Genomic DNA, 18,843 nt, shown 5'->3' on the forward strand with positions numbered 1-18,843 from the left:
CCCTCACTCAAGAGGGCTGCTTGTTCCAGCCTGGTTGAAGCTGTCCTTTCCTCCTACTTGTGCTGCTCCTTAGCTCAGATCACCACAGCTTTGGTTTAATCTCCTGTCAGGTACTGCTGCCAGACATGCTGAACAGCTGAAATGCCATAACCATCAGCTCAGCACTGTGCTCTGCAGTGGGAACAATTCACTAACTTCCCATTTAGATTCAGTGTCCTGTTGTTAGCTGTTGTCAGCACTGCCTGGCTTGAAGGCTTCAAACTCTTTCCTTCTTCTTCTGGCTAACATCAGGATTTCTGCAGAACCGGTGGTACTGTTTAACTCCAAATGAGCACAAAATCCATTCTGAATGATGCTGCAGCAGCTCTCTGAGTGCAGGCTGGAGGCAGAGAGCTCTGCCCTGATGGTGGAGGGAATATGGAGTGTGTTACTGAGCAGAAGAGCCTGTTGACTCCATGGAATACCTTGATTTGGGGGTCACCATTCTGCAGTCTGTGAGGGCAGTGTCTTGCACAGCCTTGGTATTCCTTTGGCAGTGACTGTATGGACCGTGTGTCTGCCTGTGCAGCTGTAAAGTGATGCTGTTGACTTTCCACCGTTACTTTGGGGGATGAAAACCACTAGAGCACGGCAAGCTAGCGTGGTGCTAACACAAGTGGAACAAAACAAACAGTAAAACGTCTTCTGGTTTGTGTACGGATAATGCGGAGGCAAGATGTAAAATACGGCACGCATAAAATGTGTCGCTTCCTTGTAAGAGCTGAATTCATGGATGCTATAAAACAGAAACAAAAAATCCCTACTGTGAAATATCTTTTCCTAGGGAAGAAAGCGAGAATTCATTGGATTTATGCATGAAAACCAAGGGTTTGTGCAATAAAAGTGCTAACAAAAAGCAAAGAAAGGTGTTTTCTTGCTTCTTGTATTGGCAAACTAATATGAGCACAGCCTCTGAGGACGAAGCTGGGCTTTAGCATCTGCAATTCCTTCTTCTGAATATTGCTGTCATCTCATTCCTCAGGGGTTGGTATTTTGACACTCTGGCTACATTTCACATTGATTTTAAGTACACCCCCAGCAAGGGAGATAGAAGAAGCGCTCCTGCTCTGCCTGAGCTGGAGAGCTCCCTTTATTGCTCACGTGCCACCTCCTCCGCCATGCAGAGCCTGCCTGAAGCTGTTGATAGTCTCCCTCCTTCTCCCACAGGACCATGCGGATATCGAGTGGAAGTTTGCCCGGACGAAGCTCTGGATGAGTTACTTTGATGAAGGTGCCACTCTGCCCCCTCCTTTTAACATCATCCCAAGTCCCAAGTCGGTCTGGTACCTCTGCAAGTGGCTTCACAATCACCTGTGCCCAGGCAACGACTCTGACAACGAACAGAAGAGGCACGAAAACCTCAAAACATTCACAGTAAGGAGCTGCGTGCGTTTACACTTCGCTTTTCCAGGGTGCTTGTGCACGTTCACATCACAAGGGCCCCTGCACTAGAAGGTTACTGGCTCATAACTTGCTAGGAGCCATCAGGAGCACTAAAGATGGGACTGAAGAGGTAACCTGTCTGTGCCTTTCCCTTTCCAGGAGCGGCATGCTGACAACCTGATCCAGAATCAACATTACCAGGTAAACTCTTGAGCACACAAAGGTCTTGTTTTTCCTTCCTGCTCATTTTCTGGAACCTCCATTCTTGCTTCTGCAATGTATTCTGCTAAGTGCAAGTCCCCTCAGAGGATTTTGCTTAGCACGGATTAAAACCTTTCCTCATTGGAGGTGGGATGACTGAGTAAATCACTCCTTGCCTTTCACCCCCTCTGAAGCAGTGGAAAACTTGCTGGGTATCAGCACAAGTCAAAGGTGACACCCTCAGGTCCGTCAGAGGGACCAGGCTGTCACAGCACCCTGATTAAATCTGTTTCTGCAGTGTTTTCACACACTCCTGAATTGTTCCTCTCCTGCTGTTTTTGTAAAGCATCCCAGTGCTTGGGATTTGTTTTGGACAGCTCCGGAAGGAGGAACGGTCCCTTTGTTGAGTTTTGCTGGGTTTGTTTCTTCTCAGCCTGCCTGTCATCAAATGCTCATTAAAGTCAAGCTACAAAAGGATGAAACTGTATTAAAAGCAGCTTCAGTACTTGCATTCAGTGTGGTGCATTATGCCAGCGTGCTGGAAGGGAAAATAGTGCTCTCCAGAATGTTAGGTGGTACCTTAGGGTTACTGACAAAAGCCATCAGGGATTTGTCTTACTTAAGACATCTGCTTTTTAAAGAGTATTTTTCTCTGAGGTTGGTGTTTGCTGTAATGAGTCACCTTTGGCAACAGACATTTGGTTATTTCCTGACTTCACAGCACAGCTTATGGGTACCAACAGCAGGAGCTTTTACACAAACCTCCCAGTAAAACCTCAGTGCGGAGACTGTATTGGTGTTGCTCAGACTTGTTATCCCTATTTATGAAATGGGGGAAATGAAGAGAAGGTTTGGAGTAGTTTCTTGGGTACTGAGAGATCCACCTCTGTGTATGTTGCCAGCACAGATACATGTACAAGCCTGAAGCACCAGTCTGCTTATGTAAAGTGAGCAAAGAGGTTCATGAACACAGAGCAAGATGGATCTCATCCTGCCAAAAACCTGCACTGTAACAAACAGGCACACACAGCACATCCATGAGTTTGGTCACCTTAAGAACTGACATTAGACAGCTTGGGGACACTTAAGAACATCCAGATTTTCTTCTCAACAGCTTTTACACATACAAAATGGGTAGAAAGTGCCTGCTTGCTGTAGTTAACTCCTGAGCATTCAAGGTGGAAGGTACATAACCCTTTCATAGAATCATAGAATAATTAGGGTTGGAAAGGACCTTAAGATCATCCAGTTCCAACCCCCCTGCCATGGGCAGGGACACCTCACACTAAACCATGCCACCCAAGGCTCTGTCCAACCTGGCCTTGAACACTGCCAGGGATGGAGCATTCACAACCTCCCTGGGCAACCCATTCCAGTGCCTCACCACCCTTACAGGAAAGAATTTCCTCCTTATATCCAATCTAAACTTCCCCTGTTTCAGTTTTAACCCGTTACCCCTTGTCCTGTCACTACAGTCCCTAATGAAGAGTCCCTCTCCAGCATCCCTATAGGCCCCCTTCAGATACTGGAAGCTGCTCTGAGGTCTCCATGCAGCTTCCCTTCTCCAGGCTGAACAGCCCCAACTTTCTCAGCCTGTCTTCATACAGGAGGTGCTCCAGCCCCGATCATCCTTGTGGCCTCCTCTGGACTTGTTCCAACAGCTCCATGTCCTTTTTGATGCTGAGGACACCAGAACTGCACACAATGCTCGAAGTGAGGTCTCACGAGAGCAGAGTAGAGGGGCAGGATCACCTCCTTTGACCTGCTGGTCACGCTCCTTTTGATGCAGCCCAGGATACGGTTGCTTTCTGGGCTGCGAGCGCACACTGAAGCCGGCTCATGTTCATTTTCTCATCAACCAACACCCCCAAGTCCTTCTCCGCAGGGCTGCTCTGAATCTCTTCTCTGCCCAGCCTGGAGCTGTGCCTGGGATTGCTCCGACCCAGGTGTAGGACCTTGCACTTGGCATGGTTAAACTCCATAAGGTTGGCATCAGCCCACCTCACAAGCGTGTCAAGGTCCCTCTGGATGGCATTCCTTCCCTCCAGCCTATCAACCGAACCACACAGCTTGGTGTCATTGGCAAACTTGTTGAGGGCACACTCAATCTTCTGTCCATGTCAGTGACAAAGGTGTTGAACAAGACCGGTCCCAACACCGATCCCTGAGGGACACCACTCGTTACTGGTCTCCATCCGGACACTGAGCCATTGACCACAACTCTGTGTGCAAAGAGACCTTTCCAAACCTTTCCAAAGTTTTGTTTTCTTTAAAAGAGGGAGTTCTCCTTCTAACGGAGGGTGATTTTCTTTCTAGTCAGCAGAGCTGGGACAGAGTTCTGTGGGTCAGAACTCGGGGAAGTGCAGCAAGAACAGAGTCTGAATCATTCATGTTGTTTCCTGTTCCAGGAGGTGATAAGAAACCTTGTGAAAAGATACGTTGCAGCAATGATAAGAACTTCCAAAACCAACGAAGGTTTAACTGAAGAGAACTTCAAGGTAATTCATTATTCCTTAATTCCTTAATTTGTTACACTCATTCAAGTAGCAGCTTACAGAGCTCACACCTACTTGTTAGGATGATCTGCAGCCTCTGTGGGAATAGGACTGTTACTGGAGCTGGGATCTAGATGATGTGCATATGGGGGTTTTGAGCAGAAAATATTACTTGAGTATCTTCTCATATGATCACCCCCCGATTTTTACTGTGTTCTGTAGACAAAAGCACTTGGAAATGGTAGGAATGAAGTATCTGATTTAACATCATGTTCCTAACCCTAACCCAGGCAGAGCCAAAGAATGAGTCTGGGTTAATGGATATGAAGACCACACACCAACATGTTAAAGTTGGGCCTATCACCTAAACAGGATTCCTGCCCCTGAGTTTCAGCAGTTTCCCCTCTTCTGGAACTCCCTTATTTGACCTTTATTTTTCTTGGAGGGGGTGGTGGTGTGGGCAGAGCAGGTTGGTCATTGGGGCTGGTCCCACAGCCCTGGGAGACAAAGACCTTGGGAGGTCTCCAATTCTTGGTATTGCCAATGCTTTTTGTTGTGTGTCACTGAGTAATGATGATGGACCTGGTGTTCTTGCAAGTGTGATTTGCTATCAGCCATCTGCGTAACTGAACAGCTCTCCCAAGGGACCATGATCGTTCTTCCGTGTCACAGATAACGCTGCTGAGTGTAACTCATTTCTGCTCTTGCCCTAGGAGTTAAAACAGGACATCTCGAGTTTTCGCTATGAAGTTCTTGACCTCTTAGGAAACAGGAAGCCCCAGAGGAGAAGTTACTCTACCAGCAGCACGGAGGTGTCCCAAAAGGATGAAACAAATGAGGATGGTGCTGGAGAAAAACCTAAAGCCAAGAGCGTGTCTTTCAATGTAGCCAACAAAAAAAAGGACTTCAATGTATCTGCTCTGATTAAAACTATGTCCGGGATTGATATGGTGGAAGAGAAGCCAAAAAGCAACGGGATCAGTAAGCGCTCCTTCGTCCGGAATGGAAATAGAGTGCAGAGACTTTCCAGCTCCAAGAAGGAGTCCTTTAAGAGACTGGGCCTGCTTTTCTCCAAGATGAATGGACACGTCCCTGAACCAAACTCAGAACCCATGTACACTATTTCAGACGGAATTATTCAGCCACACTACATGTGGAAAGACATTAAATATTCTCAGATTGATAAAGAGAAAGAAGAGAATTGTTCCAAAAGTGAAATTAACCTCAATGAGGTGGACTACAGTGGGAACACGAGACTTACAGGACAGAGCAAGGAGTGCCCTGTGGTTTGTACCAGCTCCCTTCACTGTGCTTCCAGTATTTGTTCCTCTAACTCCAAACTTATAGACTCATCAGAGGATGTGTTTGATTCATGGGGAGAGGCCTGTGACTTGTTTATAAACCAGTGGAAAGATGGGCAGGAGGATCACGTCACGACTCGGCTATAAGTAAAGCTATCTTAGCACTCCCTGGAGAACTTAGCCCCTTATTTGTAATGGTTTGCTCTCATCTGATTCAGCATTACCATTTCCTTTCTGTCCACAGGTGGGAAAGAAGCGTCAGACTCATGTTAGCCTATTTTATAGCCATCTGCAGGTTTTCCATTTACTATTTTTACACTCACAAATACCAAACTAAAGGTTTCACCACTGATAAGGTCACTGTAACCCACAGGAATTCCTTCAGATGCAGTCTTGTCTCCAAACCCCACAGACTTCAGACACGCTGGGGGCCGAGGAAAGGATTCCTCCTGTGCTGTCACCATCGTCCCACCGCCACTGGGTTCTCACTGCTGCTATCCAGCCCGTTGGGTCTGCATCCTGCTTGGTTTTCCTCATCCACACAACCAGCTGGTGAGCAGTGGCTTAGCAGGAGGCTGAGAATCGTGTTTAAAATCTTCTTAGAAAGGGTTTCAATTTACAACTGGGCTTTTTTGTTTTCTTTAAGCAATATGGACCTCCGAGTCTTTCGGTTGTGTGTGGGTTTCAGGTTGTTTGTTATATTAATACTGTAAATGGTTACTGAATAAGAGACCCCTTTGATCATCCACTAGAACATGGTATGATTTGCTCATTTACCCAATTCCCATGACAGATTCCCCCTGTAGGGAGCAGAATGACCTGCCAGTTAGGGCCTTGCTGCCAACTTCTGCATAGGTGAACTGCCCCTGAACCGGCCGTGGCTGCTCGAAACCCAAACCTCAGTGTGGTTCTCACATTGAGCCAAACCCAGCGCTCAGCTGCATCTGCCTCTTGAAATTCCCAATCTCATTCCACTGCTGCATTTACTTTTTGCTGCCTCTCTGATGGATGGAAGGCTTTAGGAAGGAAACCATCCTCCTGGATGGCAAGTGCTAAGAGAGAGCATCTTCCCTGGGCCCATGAGCTGCATTTTTGACAAGCAACCTAAGCAATAGAGGCTCAAACTGCATCTGGCAGCCTGGAAAGTCTCTGCAGTTCCTTTGCTAAGGTGCAGCAAAAAGGAGTGCAGCGGTAGAGGTTATCTTTTCTTTCCCTAACCACGGTAGTGTCAGCACAGGACCTTGCACTGTCACTGCTTTTGTCCTAAGGAGCATCAGCGTGGGGAGAAGACAACCCCATCAAGGGCAAAATGGTTCATTTTTTAACAGTGATTTCAGTTTTAACCATGTGATACTTGAACTTTCTTGTGTGGTGTTGCTAAGAAACACAGAGATCAGCACTTGCCACCGCTCCAGAGCCGGTACTAAGTCAGCTGCTTGCTTGGAGGAAGCAAGTCCCAAGCTCAGAACTGTCCTTCCCATAGGACAGAGCCTTGTTACAGCGCTCGTGCTGCCACGCTTCAGGCTCGGTTCCCAGGAGAGGTTACAGGAGCTGGAGCATACCCCAGGGGTGGCCGCCAAAGCATCACCTCTTGTGTGACCTGGTTGTGAGCTGCACTTGGAAAAGCGTAATGCTGGGAAATCCACAGTGCCACTGGCGCTGCTCGGGTGCTACCACAGGGCAGGAGCAGCGCTCGTGGCAGCACGAGGGTCAGGAGGGGGATTTCTCACGACAGCCATTCCCCCCCAGCGAGCTGCTGGGACGCCTGCAGCTGGATGCTCTGCTGGGGCTTGAAACCTGCCTCTCCCTTTGGGCACCTAAAGGTTACAGCTGCATCGGGGTAAATGTGAACGCTGCAGCCCAGCTCCTCTAGCAGCATTGCGAGTGCCAGCACACGGGACCCGTGGGCAGGTTTCAGTACAGACCTCAGGGAGGAGACTGTGGCTCTAGGGCAGCTCTGGTGTCAAGGAAAATCAGCAACAAGGAGCAGAGACTCCAGAACGTTTCTGTACTCCTTGCTGGTGACACCACTCTTGTTACCAGCATGCAGTAGAAAGCCCCAGATATTTAAGCCTCTGTCTGCGTTAGTTAAGGCAGAGTGAAAAGCATTTTTGCATGGACAGATTTCAGGCTTTCATACCGACTGCAGGGTTAGAGCTGTCTGAGAGCTGCATCTCCTCTTCCTTGAGGAAAGGCTGAGCAAACTGGTCTGTGTGCTGCACAAGGAGACCTGTAGAATGTGCAGGTCAGAAGCATCTTGCTGATCCCTCATCAAGGGATCCAGCAGCCCTGCCATTTGGGAGCTGCAGTCACACCGACTGCAGGCAGCTCCCAAAGCTGCTCACAATAAAAGCCCTGCAGTTTAATAAACCAAACTGAGCACATTTCTGAAAGAGGGACATGAGCAAGAGCTGCTACAGGGGGGTTGAATCAGTTTAAGCCTCACCCAACCCCACCGCAGTTTGTGAACTCTACTTGACATGGGGCCAGCAAATCTTTTTGGTATTTCCTGTGCAAGGAGTAAGAATGGTAACGATTCAAGTAGGGTTGTGCAGAGACATCCACTGAAGCTGGGACAGAAGCGGGGCTCCTGTCCTTGGACAGCAGAAAGGTATTTAAGCTTTCCCTGAGAACCGGTGGTGGTTGTAACGTGTCATTCACTCGCAGCGCTGCACTAACGGGTACGAATAAACTGAAACACAATTAACTCTGCAGTGGTGCCCCCCAACAATGACACAGGGCAGCACAAACCGCCTGAGTCACATTCCCATGCTGTGTCCCGAAAGGGCAGGGGCGGTCACAGCCTCGCTGGGATGGCGTGATGGATCCTGCAGCCTGCAGGGCCCTCCCAATAGCAGTGTTAAAGCGAGAGCTGCATCACGGCTGGGGCTCCCCCAGGCTTTGTTTCATCACCCAGATACTTCCTCTCTGAGCTGACTGCGGAACTCAAACACAAACCTTTGCTTTGCTGTGATTGATTCACGTGTCCAGGAGTTTGCAGAACTCAGATTGGTTCCCCCAAAAGGCAAAGTCCTGTTTGATTGCATCTATGCATCCCCTTTGGTAGCAATAGACTTTATAGCAGCTGGTGAATTATTGTTATTATTACACTAAAACAGGAGCTTCAGGGGAGGGAAATTAAAGCAGCCTGTGAAAAATAGGATGATAATTAAAAACCCAAGTAGGTTTTGCTCCACTTGCAGTCACAGTACTTGGGACTCACCAGCATTTACCCATTTTCTATTGCTCAACAAGGAAACACGTTTTAGTGCAAGTTCTCTTTCCTTCAGAGGAGCCGGTGAATTGCCCCTGTGCTGCCTCTGCAAGCAAGCAGGGTGGGAGCTGGTGGGATGCTCGGAGCTGCTCCCATGAGGAATTAAACTTCTCCTTGGCTTGGGTTCAGGATGCACAGCTGTGCTCCAGCTGGCACAGGCCTGGCCTTTCCTGGGCTTCAGGAATAATCCTTACACATATGCAAGGAATTGGGAGTAATAGAATCTTTACCACTTTTTCTTTAGATTTCTTGCTCCTGAAGTTGCTTTGTTTCTCACCTGCCATCCCCGGTGTCATTTTCACCTGGCTCTTTAAAGCAGTACACCCACAAGTGATCACCAAGTAAACGGTTAACAAACAACAGCCAGGGTTAAGAACATCACCTTAGAGCTGGGAGGTGTTTGTGCTCAGGTCAGAGGCTAAGGAAGCTGTTCAGGAACAAGGAATTAACTGACCCATCTCTGCAGATGATGTGGTAATGGCATTTGTATATTCACTGACTCACCGCTCTGTGTGTGTGGATACTCAAGTTTTGGCTGCGTGGTCCCTCCAGAGGAAGATGTACCACAGGGAGAGCACAGGGTTAGAGAACAGGACAGCTGAGGTCTAGTCCCAGCTTTGCCACCGATTCACCTGTGACCTTGGGCAAGTCACTTCACCTCTCTGATTGCCTCAGTTTCCCCATCTGTAAAATAGGGATAATAATACTTACCTACCTCGCAGGGGGGGTTAGTTCATTATTTATAAGCACTTTCAGATCCTCAAATTAAAGGCGCTATATACAGGAAGCAGTTCATATCCGTAGCAGTAGGATGTACTTTTATTTTCTTACAGTTCATTCAGGTTAGGATTTAACTGTATGTCCGTTATGAGAGTTTTCCACGTAGAAAACTGGCATGGTTTCCCCAGGAAGGGAAATTAGGGGACTTCTGCAGTAGACAGTGAGCAGGAGGAGCATACCCTGGAAGCCTAAACTCTTTAACACCCTTGCTTTTGTGATTTATGTCTCACCCTTCAGTCACGTCACTGTGTTTGTGTTTCATCCTTTTTCTGATGGTACATGTAACATAATTTTTAGCAGAAACAGCCACTGTATATATTAAAGAGTATTTAAATAAATATATTCATGTATAAATATTAAACTTTACCTTTTAAAGAGGTTAAGATCGGTTGATGCAACAGACTTCTAAGCATGGGGAGGTTCCACAGGCACTGACGTGCACACATGTGCTAGGATACTTGTATAGGGCTATAGGGAAGTGTCACCACGTGTCATCACTTCCTTCGTGTTCATTTTTCACCCCCTCATTGGGAAGGGCTGGCCATGGGGTCTCACAGTGTGCTGGGTGTGCAGTGTGCTGGGGCACAGGAAGGGCTGGAGCGAAATCCCTGCTGCCTGCTCAGCATGAGGAGGAGCGGGACAAGGCAGGTCCCAGGCACGCACCTCGGGCAGTGGTGTATCACCTATACAAGGGCTGCTGCAGGAACCTTTCCTGGACAGCAGGAGACTGTCTCCTGCATCCCTACAGGGGGGCCTTCACCCTGGTTTCTCTGTAGGTCCAATCTGGTTTCCTTCAGTGCTTTCTCAGGATAAAAGTCTTTGGTTTGAGTGACGGGAGCTCTAAGATTTGACTTGCACAGTAAGGGCGCTGCGAGCATCCTGAGCTCCCTTTCCAGGAACACGAGCAGTTGCAGGGTGTCTGCACGGGGTATTTGGACAGTTACTGGTAAGTGTAAGCATGGATCTGATTTACTGCTGGGTTTCCTAGCAGTTAGAAAACTACATAAGCACCTGCTGCTGTCTCACTGTTAAGTGTATGTCCCACTTCCCTTGGGACTTCTCGGTTTTGCTTTGATATTTCTACCTTCTGTTTCAAAAGACCAAAATCCCAAAGAAAAGCGTATTTCAGTTACCCAGGAAGAGGTTCAGTTTTGGTTTCATGTCTGGCCGAGTTCTCCTTTAACCAGGTAACTTCTCCTGTGGGGTGCTAACACTGTCCCACAGACCCGGCTATGAGAAAGTTCTGTGCAGCCTCAAAGGCTCATTTCCAAAGAAACAGGATCACTCGCCCACCTCTCTTGTAATCACACAAACAGAAATGGCAAAAAATAAGCAAAAGCATCCAAACCACATGGGCTGCCTGGAATTAATGGAAGTTGTTACTCAACTAGCAGCTCTATGGGGCTGGTTTTGGGGCGGAGGCACTGTGGGACCTCCCGAGTGCTGCAGCACAGCCGGTTGCAGCCTGCCTGGGTGTGCTGGAAGCATCACTGACTCCTATTCGTGTAACGGGAGAATTGGTGAGACCACAGTGAATAATAACTCAGCTCACGGGAGGAGCATCTAAAATAAACTGTTACCAGAATAAGCTGCAGTTTGCAGTGAATGTGTAACTCAAAACCTAACAAGTCAATCCCTTACTGGGGTTTTTGGAGGAGGAGGAGGAAGCAGGGAGCACTCTGGGGTAGCCACATCAGTTCTACCCATCTATAATTGGATTCAGTTTCATTTTCACACAAAATTCCCCATTTCAGGTCACTACACTGTTACAAACACATCATATATTATTCATACAATTGCCTCCACCTACAACAACTCCGGCTCTGGAGTAAATTCATGACCAAGAACGATGATTTCAATGCTTTAGATACAGAAGTATATTTAAGTGCAGACACGTTTGTTCCTCCCCTACCAAATGTGACAGGATTTTGTGCTTCAGGGAAACACTTCTACATGCTGTGTTTGTTTAAGATGTGCAAAACAAACAACAAACCCAACCACTACAGCAATAGAGCCCTACTGCCCTAGCTCAGAACTCCCACTATGCTAAAAGACAGATGGGTCATGCAGTTCATTCTTCACATGCTAACCCTTCTCAATCCATGGCTCACCTACCACGGAGCCAGTGCAGACCATTCCTCCTGGCCAGCATTGTCTTCTTCAGCATAGCTTATTGTGGTTAGTGGAGGGAATTTTTCCCCCCCTCCCACCTAAGGTATCTCCCTATCAGCAGTAACTCCTAAGCCAGCAGAAACAATGTGCTTAGGACAAGAAATGATCAATGAAGGAGCTGGCCTTTAGCACATTAGCTAAGAGAACACTGTGATACCTTTAGCCAACGGAGTGAAATGCCTTTTGACTATAAATAGCTGTTTTTGAGCAAGGGGGCACTTTTTGGTGTAGCTATTTTTGGGGTATTGTATAGTCTTGTTTAAAAACTACTGAATGTGTTTATAAGGTGGGTCTGGAGGGCTGAGGGTCTTGGGGAAGCCAAGGATACTAGTAGATGCTTAAGGACTCTATTTTCTATATAGCAAGCCCTAGAGACCCTAAGGCTTAACTGTGCAAACAGATTTTTTAGCAATCAAATTAACTCTTCATTAAAAAAAAGCTGTCACAGAAAGAGCTTCACACCTGAACATACTCACTTGTTTTAAACTGCCATTTACTTTGTGGCATAAGAAGGTGAGGCTTTTTTTTTTGCCCTCCTTTATTTTAGTTTTGATCAGCAACTGCTCCAGGCAAAAGAGCTTTTAGATGTGAGAAGATAAAGACAGAGAAGGGAGCTCAGCATTCGCCAGTTGAGTAACAGCCACCCCTAGAGACAGGCGGAGAGACGAGGGGAAGAGCAAAAAGCAAAACCAAGCGCTTAGTTTTATGTACTTTTCTACTCGCATCTCTCCTGTCTGTAGTGCAGCCTCCACATCATCCCCATGTGCGACATGTAAAAATGAAATGATGTACATAATAAATAAAATTATTTATTTTATGTGTATTTTTAGCTTAACTGTAAACTGAAAATAAAGAAAAAAGGCATTTAATTTTTTCCCAAAATGTAAGCCTATTGAAATTCAAGGTGTTTCTACCTTTTCAGATGTAACATTTCCAGCTGCCTATTGATAATAAACATTTATGAACAGCAACGGGCCTGGCATGTATAGTTTCTTAGTTATCACATTCAGCACAGATTCTCCAGGGCTGTCAGATGAGCACGTAAGGACCCCAATTCTATAGGGTCTTATACTGGTACTTACATAAAGACATGGCACAGTCCCACTCACCTACAACAAAGCTGGCCACCAAATCTGTGTTCCTGCTCATGGGCAAGAGCTGAACAACACCTGGCTCTGTAAAACCAAATCCACACCGAACAATCCAACCCCTTCATATCCTGTCTACCACAGAAAGCAGCAAACCACGGGAGGTGTTGGTGAATAAAACACACCACGTGAACGCGGTCACTCCTGCAGAAAGAAGTCTCGGTGTAATTCCATTTTAATTTGCTCCCCAAAGATATCCTTACACCAGCACAACTACATCAGCCACACTGGGATATATACAGCAATACACAGCAATAGAGCCAAGAGTGTAAAAGAGTCATTAAGCAACAGCATCCAACTGTATTAACATAATTTGCTTACGTAAAGCTGTCCTCCAACAGCATCTCACTGGAGGCATGGAGATAGGCTTCAAAAGCTGAGGCCCTTTGTCAAGCCTCCAGTAGAACAAGAGTTTTCTCAAGTTAAACAGCAGCAAGATCCCTTTCCTTGAAATGCAGAAGATTCCAGCCCAAGGGAGACAGGGACACAGAGAGCAATAAACACAGCCCAAGCCAAAAGCTGTAGCAAAGCCCAGGACCACAGTGATCCACAGCTACAGAACTCTAAATACCCACATGACAGAAAGCTATTTTATTTAAATACAGAAGACATTTCCAAGCTACATGAGTGCATTCCCACTCACATCGGAGAGCTGAGAAGTTCAAAGTTCAGGCATCCCGAATCCCAAGTTGTGCTTCCTATTCCAGAAACAGGAACCAAACTGCACCTGCAAATGACTTCCATCTCCTTGGCTGTCCCTGCGGATGCAGACAGATGTGCTGCGGCAGAGAATTCCAGATGTGACCAGGGAGGCAGGGGAAGAAGTTTCACAGTGTATTGTACCTCCCCTTACTTGTGCTTCCTGAAGCAGCAATATAAATCACACATTCACTTCATCACCACAAACACTGAAACAAAGGTTTTTGGCTTTTAACTATGAAAAACATTAAAAAGAACTGGTTTCAAAAAGCCAGAAACCACAATTTGGATTGGAATCACAGAATCCTACGGGTTGGAAGGGACCACAAAAGATCATCTAGTCCAACCCTCCTGCAAGAGCAGGGTAACACTAATGGATAGGGAACATGAAAAGCATATAAAGGAGAGTGTAGAGGGAGTTAGTGCATTAACTTCATCATTCGAGGATATTGGACTTTCTCTCAAAAGTCCATTTTCTCTAATACAGCACAGCTACAAGAACAGAATGACACTTAGGGTAAGCCCCAGCACCCTGAAGCTCATGGCAGAACACCTGCTTCAGGGAAGGTAAGAGTTTGCATCTGGGATAAACAGCCATGAACCTGATGAGCCCAACACATAAACACATCCCATCAGGACTTGGGTGCCTGTTCCTGTAGATTGCACCACTTGCAGAGATGGATCAAGTGCAGTAACTGCCTGAGTATATGCTCGGAGCCTATGGCCCGTACTGGGTCAACTGTTTCATACTTGCCCCAACTCAGCTGACTGTGAAACTTGGGAAGCAGCAGTTGCTTGATCATGTATAAGAATTTCTAGATACAGACTTGCCCTGCAGAATTTAAACTCTGATTTTATTGCAACAATCAAGTCCAAGGGTTTTATTTTCCTCCCGTATGAAAAAAGCAGTTTCCTGAAGTATGGGTCTGAATTAATACACTGAATATCTTTGCTATCATTGATGGTGTAATTTTATAACAGAGAAAAATATCCAGCAGCACCGCAGAGAGAACTGGAAGCTGTGTGAAACACAACTGAGAGAGAAAACCAGCTTGCTCTAGGAATCAGTTTGGTGTTCTTATGTGACCAAGGGGAAACAGAGCACCGGAGTGACAGGCCAGCACACTGGTGCTGCTGGCAGGCAGAAGCAGCGTGCTTTTCTTCTACAGTATTTGTAATAGTTACCTTAAACAACAGATTTTGCAGCTCAGAACACTTCAGAAAGAGACTTGTCCCTCTAGTAAGCAACAGTGGCGCAGGAGATGTCAACACACTCAGACAAGCTGGACTGGTGGTGCTCCGGCTGTGGAGGCAGTTTGCAGGGCACAGGGCAGGAAGGCAGCACCCACAGCCAACTGCAACAGAGCACAGGCTTAGCACATCCTTTGGTGCAAGACCCAAGCACCACTGCTTAGCTGTATAGCAAAGGGTGCTCAGAGAACGGAAGTGCACTCGAGTGTCTTGAATGTGGTCAGACCAAAGCCTGCTCCTTCCCAGGGCAGAAGGATGTGCAGCAGCTCAGAAGAGGCTGACGTACTGAAAACCACAAGCAGCTCACCCCCCAAACACACACACTACCGCTGATCACTGCCTCTTTCACCCTGCTGTTTCAGAAGAGCTTGGCTCTGAGGCTGTTTATAAGGGCTGTGAAATCACAAGTGCTCACATCTAAAGGGAGCACACTGTGGCGCTGCCTGCTCCTGGAGTCTTCCTGCACAGCCTTCAGGTGTTAATTTGAGCCCCTGCCTTTCATATACAAAAACATGGTGTGGAAAAGGAGGCAGCAGGCATGACTAGTGCAGGCTTGGCTGCACGTCTCTTCTCCCTGTTAAAGGCTGGAAAGCCATCCACACAAAAGGAAGAGAAATGAAAAACATTTCAGGATCAAATTCCTCCTTTAAAAACTCATTACTCTGTAACATACTCCAAGAAGGCCAATAAAGAAAGCAAGAAAGAACAATTCTGACGGAAAATAATTGTTCCCAATAGAAATCAATACTCATGGATTTTTCTGCACTTGTTTCAATACCCATGGACTTTTCTGTGCTTGTTTCAAGAGAAAATGTGCTTATACGGAAAGCTCTATCCTGCTGCCCCTGTTCATGGCAATTCTACGATTCTGCTGGGCATGAAAACCCCGAGCATTGGTCTACTACCAAACTGTAATGGGGCAATAATCAAATGCTGTGTCAAAGTAAACAAGTCTGGATGATCACACAAAAAACTTGACTCCAGAATTCTCAGTGTTTCTAATGAAAAAAAAAAAGCAGCTGACTGCAGGAGACACTAAAACCAGAAGATAAAACCACCAACACGTAACTATGATAACCATTTGTGCAGAAAAAAGGAAGGCTTGTCTCAGTGCCAGGAGAAGAAAGGAGGCATTATTCATAGCTTCAGCATGAAAGTGGAAGATACTTCAGTGCCTGACAGTGAGTGTTTGCGATACGACAGATGGCACTTGTGACTGAGGTGGAAACATCCCTAATGACTCCATCATGGAGACTGCACTTAAATCCATTTTAAAGTTCGTAAGTCACACGCTTTACTGGTTCCTGTAAGAGGTTAGGGCAGTGAATGGTTTTTCAGTGAAAGGAGCTATGGTATCGTCTCTGCTTTCCACAAAAGGACTGTGCAAGCCAAATGCTCCTAAAGAGGCAGAAATGCAAAGACCAAGGTCCTGACTGCCAACAACTTTGTAAAACCATTTTTGTGCATGGTTTGGGGTTTTTGAAGCAGCACAGCAGCTGATAATCAAATTACCTACTCAGGGTAATCTTCATCATGTTCTGACTTTTAAACTGGCTCTTCCATCTTGAAAAACCATTATTAAATTGCCAAATTACATGTACAGCAATTAGAGACTTGATGAGACAACCCAACAGCCAAGCTTGCAACCCTCCTAACAGAGGAGTCTAGTGCCATTTTCTTTAAGCAAGGGGAGTAAAAAGTTAAGAATTCTATGGAAATAGGATCAACACCAAAAGTGCTGCTTGAACTTAACTTAAAAGTTTTAAGGAGTCACTTTTTCCTACTGCTTTTGCTTCTTTGGATACTTAAAACAGATACCAAAGGAAATGTACTGCTCCCCTCCCAGTTCTGCAGTTAATATCCATTTTCACCACCACTTAGTTTTGTACAAAAAAAAAAAGAAATAAGAAAATCACTGAACACCAGCATGGTGATTGCAACTTCAGCAAAAGGCAATTACACCACTGTCTGAAGCTGACTTTTTTCTTCAAGCCTTTTAACGTTTGTCTTGGATAGGTGGGGGGAAAGGGGAACGGAGGGGAAGATGTAACTGAAATCTTAGTAATCCAAGTCCATAGCATGCATACTCTACCTGGCCTCCCTATAGAAGGAGGAGATACCATGACTGGCTGGACTGCTATCTGCGAAGCGACTGCTGTTGTGGCACTGGCTGGAGTGGAGCAGAAGCCTGAAGGTGGAGCAGCATAAATACCTGCTGAGGCTGAGATTGCTGCAGCGTTCACCCATCACCTGGGAAAGAGTCAGAGTAGTCAGGAGACTGCCTCTACAAAGAATTAAAGATTTGCTAAATAAGCATATTTCAGGGCCTCTGGCACTGAGCAGCGTTACCTGCGCTTGTGCTCTTGTTCATTACTCCATGAGAAGACTTTGCCAACATGATGCGCCTGGGCTACAAGGAGGGCTCAGCTCACACCCACTTCTTGCTGGTTTTGCATGTATGGTGCAAGTTTCTACCAAGGACAAAGGCTGTGCAGACAGTCCTTTGAAAGAATTACAGCTTACATGCACAGATACTCTTAAGTTTTCTTCTTAAACTTATCAGCAAAACCAGAGCTACTGCCTTCCACACCCCATTCTCATGCTGAAATCTTTTGCTACTTTCTCACAGAAGGCTGGAGCAGCTTTACCCCACACAAGACAACTACATCTCTTCAGTCCAGGCTGTTGGATGCCTAGTTGTCAGAAATGTAACCTGCCAGTGATAAATGACCACTCATTTTCATGCGTTCAATGCTTTTATTTTGTGCTCTCAGTGCAAAATACACACCAAGACTACCACCACTTGTGCAACTGCTTCCACAAAACAAATCTTACAAACATAGAGCAATATCCAAGAGATTCAAACGGTATTCTTACCCTTTCAAAAGTAATGAAACCTGTACAGAACAAAATCAGACATAAGAAATATGGCTATTACAAATATGTGACCACTAGTGGGAAAGCAGCATTGATTTGCTGGATCTGAGAAAGCCAATCTCTTTCAAAGATTTTCATCCTCCAATGACCACTCACTTTCATGTGTTCAATGCTTTCATTTTGTGCTCTCAGTGCAAAGTAAACACCAAGACTACCATCATTTGTGCAACAGCTTCCAAAAACCAAATCTTACAAACACAGAGCAATATCCAACATATTCAAACAGTATTCTTAGACATTTCAAGACTCATGAAACCTATACAGAACAAAATTAGACAGAAGAAATACAGCTATCACAATATGTGACCACTAGTGGCAAAGCAGCATTGATTTGCTGAATCTGAGAAAGCCAACCTCTTTCAAACATCCTCTAATGACCCTGTGCCCTATTTTTACCTGCATTTGTAACTGCAGCCTATTTCAGTGACTATGCAAGAACCAGGTGTCTACATGTTCCAGTGCAACCCCTCAGAAGCACAATATTCATTTAGTGATAGCATAGGTTATTACACATACTTTATACAGTCAAACTCAAGCTTTGTGTTCCCTGCACTATTGTTTCTGTACAATCTTTTCCTATGCTTTCCTAAATAATCCACTAAAACATTAAGTCATGTATCACTAGCATAAACCTAAGGAGAGACATGAAATTTGAGTGTAGTTTAATCAACTGACCCAGCCCACTAAGACAAGGTGAGATTTACAAAACAGTATCAACATAGTTGACAAACAAATAAACCAAAGGCAAGAAGTGAGTTTATGGTTCTCTGGTTTACATTCCTTGAGGCACATCATGAGGTGCAGGGTTAGGTGAGGCAATATAGCTCACTTGCTGCGTTGGTCCAGAACTCACAGCATTAGCAATCTGTGGAGAACTTCCATAGGGTGGATTTGCTGGATGCCAGGTACTAACATAGCGATAGGCAGGTACTAAAGAATCAAACCCAGGAAGAGACTGCTGGCTGAAGGGGTCTGACATGACTGGGTAATACACTGACCCGTAGGACAGGGCTGGAGCCTCTCCATTTTGAAAGTTACCTTAAAAAACAGAACAAAATACACACTCTTACTATAACTGTGGCCTGTTTATGCAGACTTTCATTACTATGAAGACAGCATTACTCTGGTGGCCCAAAGGGAAAATCCATTTGGATGACAATTTT

The 18,843-nt window shown here is 45.9% G+C and overlaps 2 protein-coding genes across 2 annotated transcripts in view; one reads left to right on the plus strand and one right to left on the minus strand.

The window, feature by feature from the left end:
- The window catches only part of TRPC5 (transient receptor potential cation channel subfamily C member 5), a 94,591-nt gene extending 89,005 nt beyond the window's left edge, over positions 1-5,586 (plus strand). Inside the window, exons 8-11 of the mRNA XM_057399443.1 lie at positions 1,207-1,413; positions 1,582-1,623; positions 4,032-4,121; positions 4,832-5,586. Coding sequence (XP_057255426.1) covers positions 1,207-1,413; positions 1,582-1,623; positions 4,032-4,121; positions 4,832-5,566 — 1,074 coding nt within the window. The 3' untranslated portion in view covers positions 5,567-5,586. The remainder of the gene's footprint in view (positions 1-1,206; positions 1,414-1,581; positions 1,624-4,031; positions 4,122-4,831) is intronic.
- A 12,161-nt stretch (positions 5,587-17,747) lies between these two features.
- ALG13 (ALG13 UDP-N-acetylglucosaminyltransferase subunit) overlaps positions 17,748-18,843 on the minus strand; it is a 28,274-nt gene continuing 27,178 nt past the window's right edge. Inside the window, exon 29 of the mRNA XM_057399430.1 lies at positions 17,748-18,718. Coding sequence (XP_057255413.1) covers positions 18,453-18,718 — 266 coding nt within the window. The 3' untranslated portion in view covers positions 17,748-18,452. The remainder of the gene's footprint in view (positions 18,719-18,843) is intronic.

The sequence above is a fragment of the Pezoporus wallicus genome, unplaced genomic scaffold (genome assembly GCF_028554395.1).
Source record: "Pezoporus wallicus isolate ANWC-B61680 ecotype Strahan unplaced genomic scaffold, APGP_CSIRO_Pwel_v1 contig_13659, whole genome shotgun sequence".
Taxonomy (NCBI): domain Eukaryota; kingdom Metazoa; phylum Chordata; class Aves; order Psittaciformes; family Psittacidae; genus Pezoporus; species Pezoporus wallicus.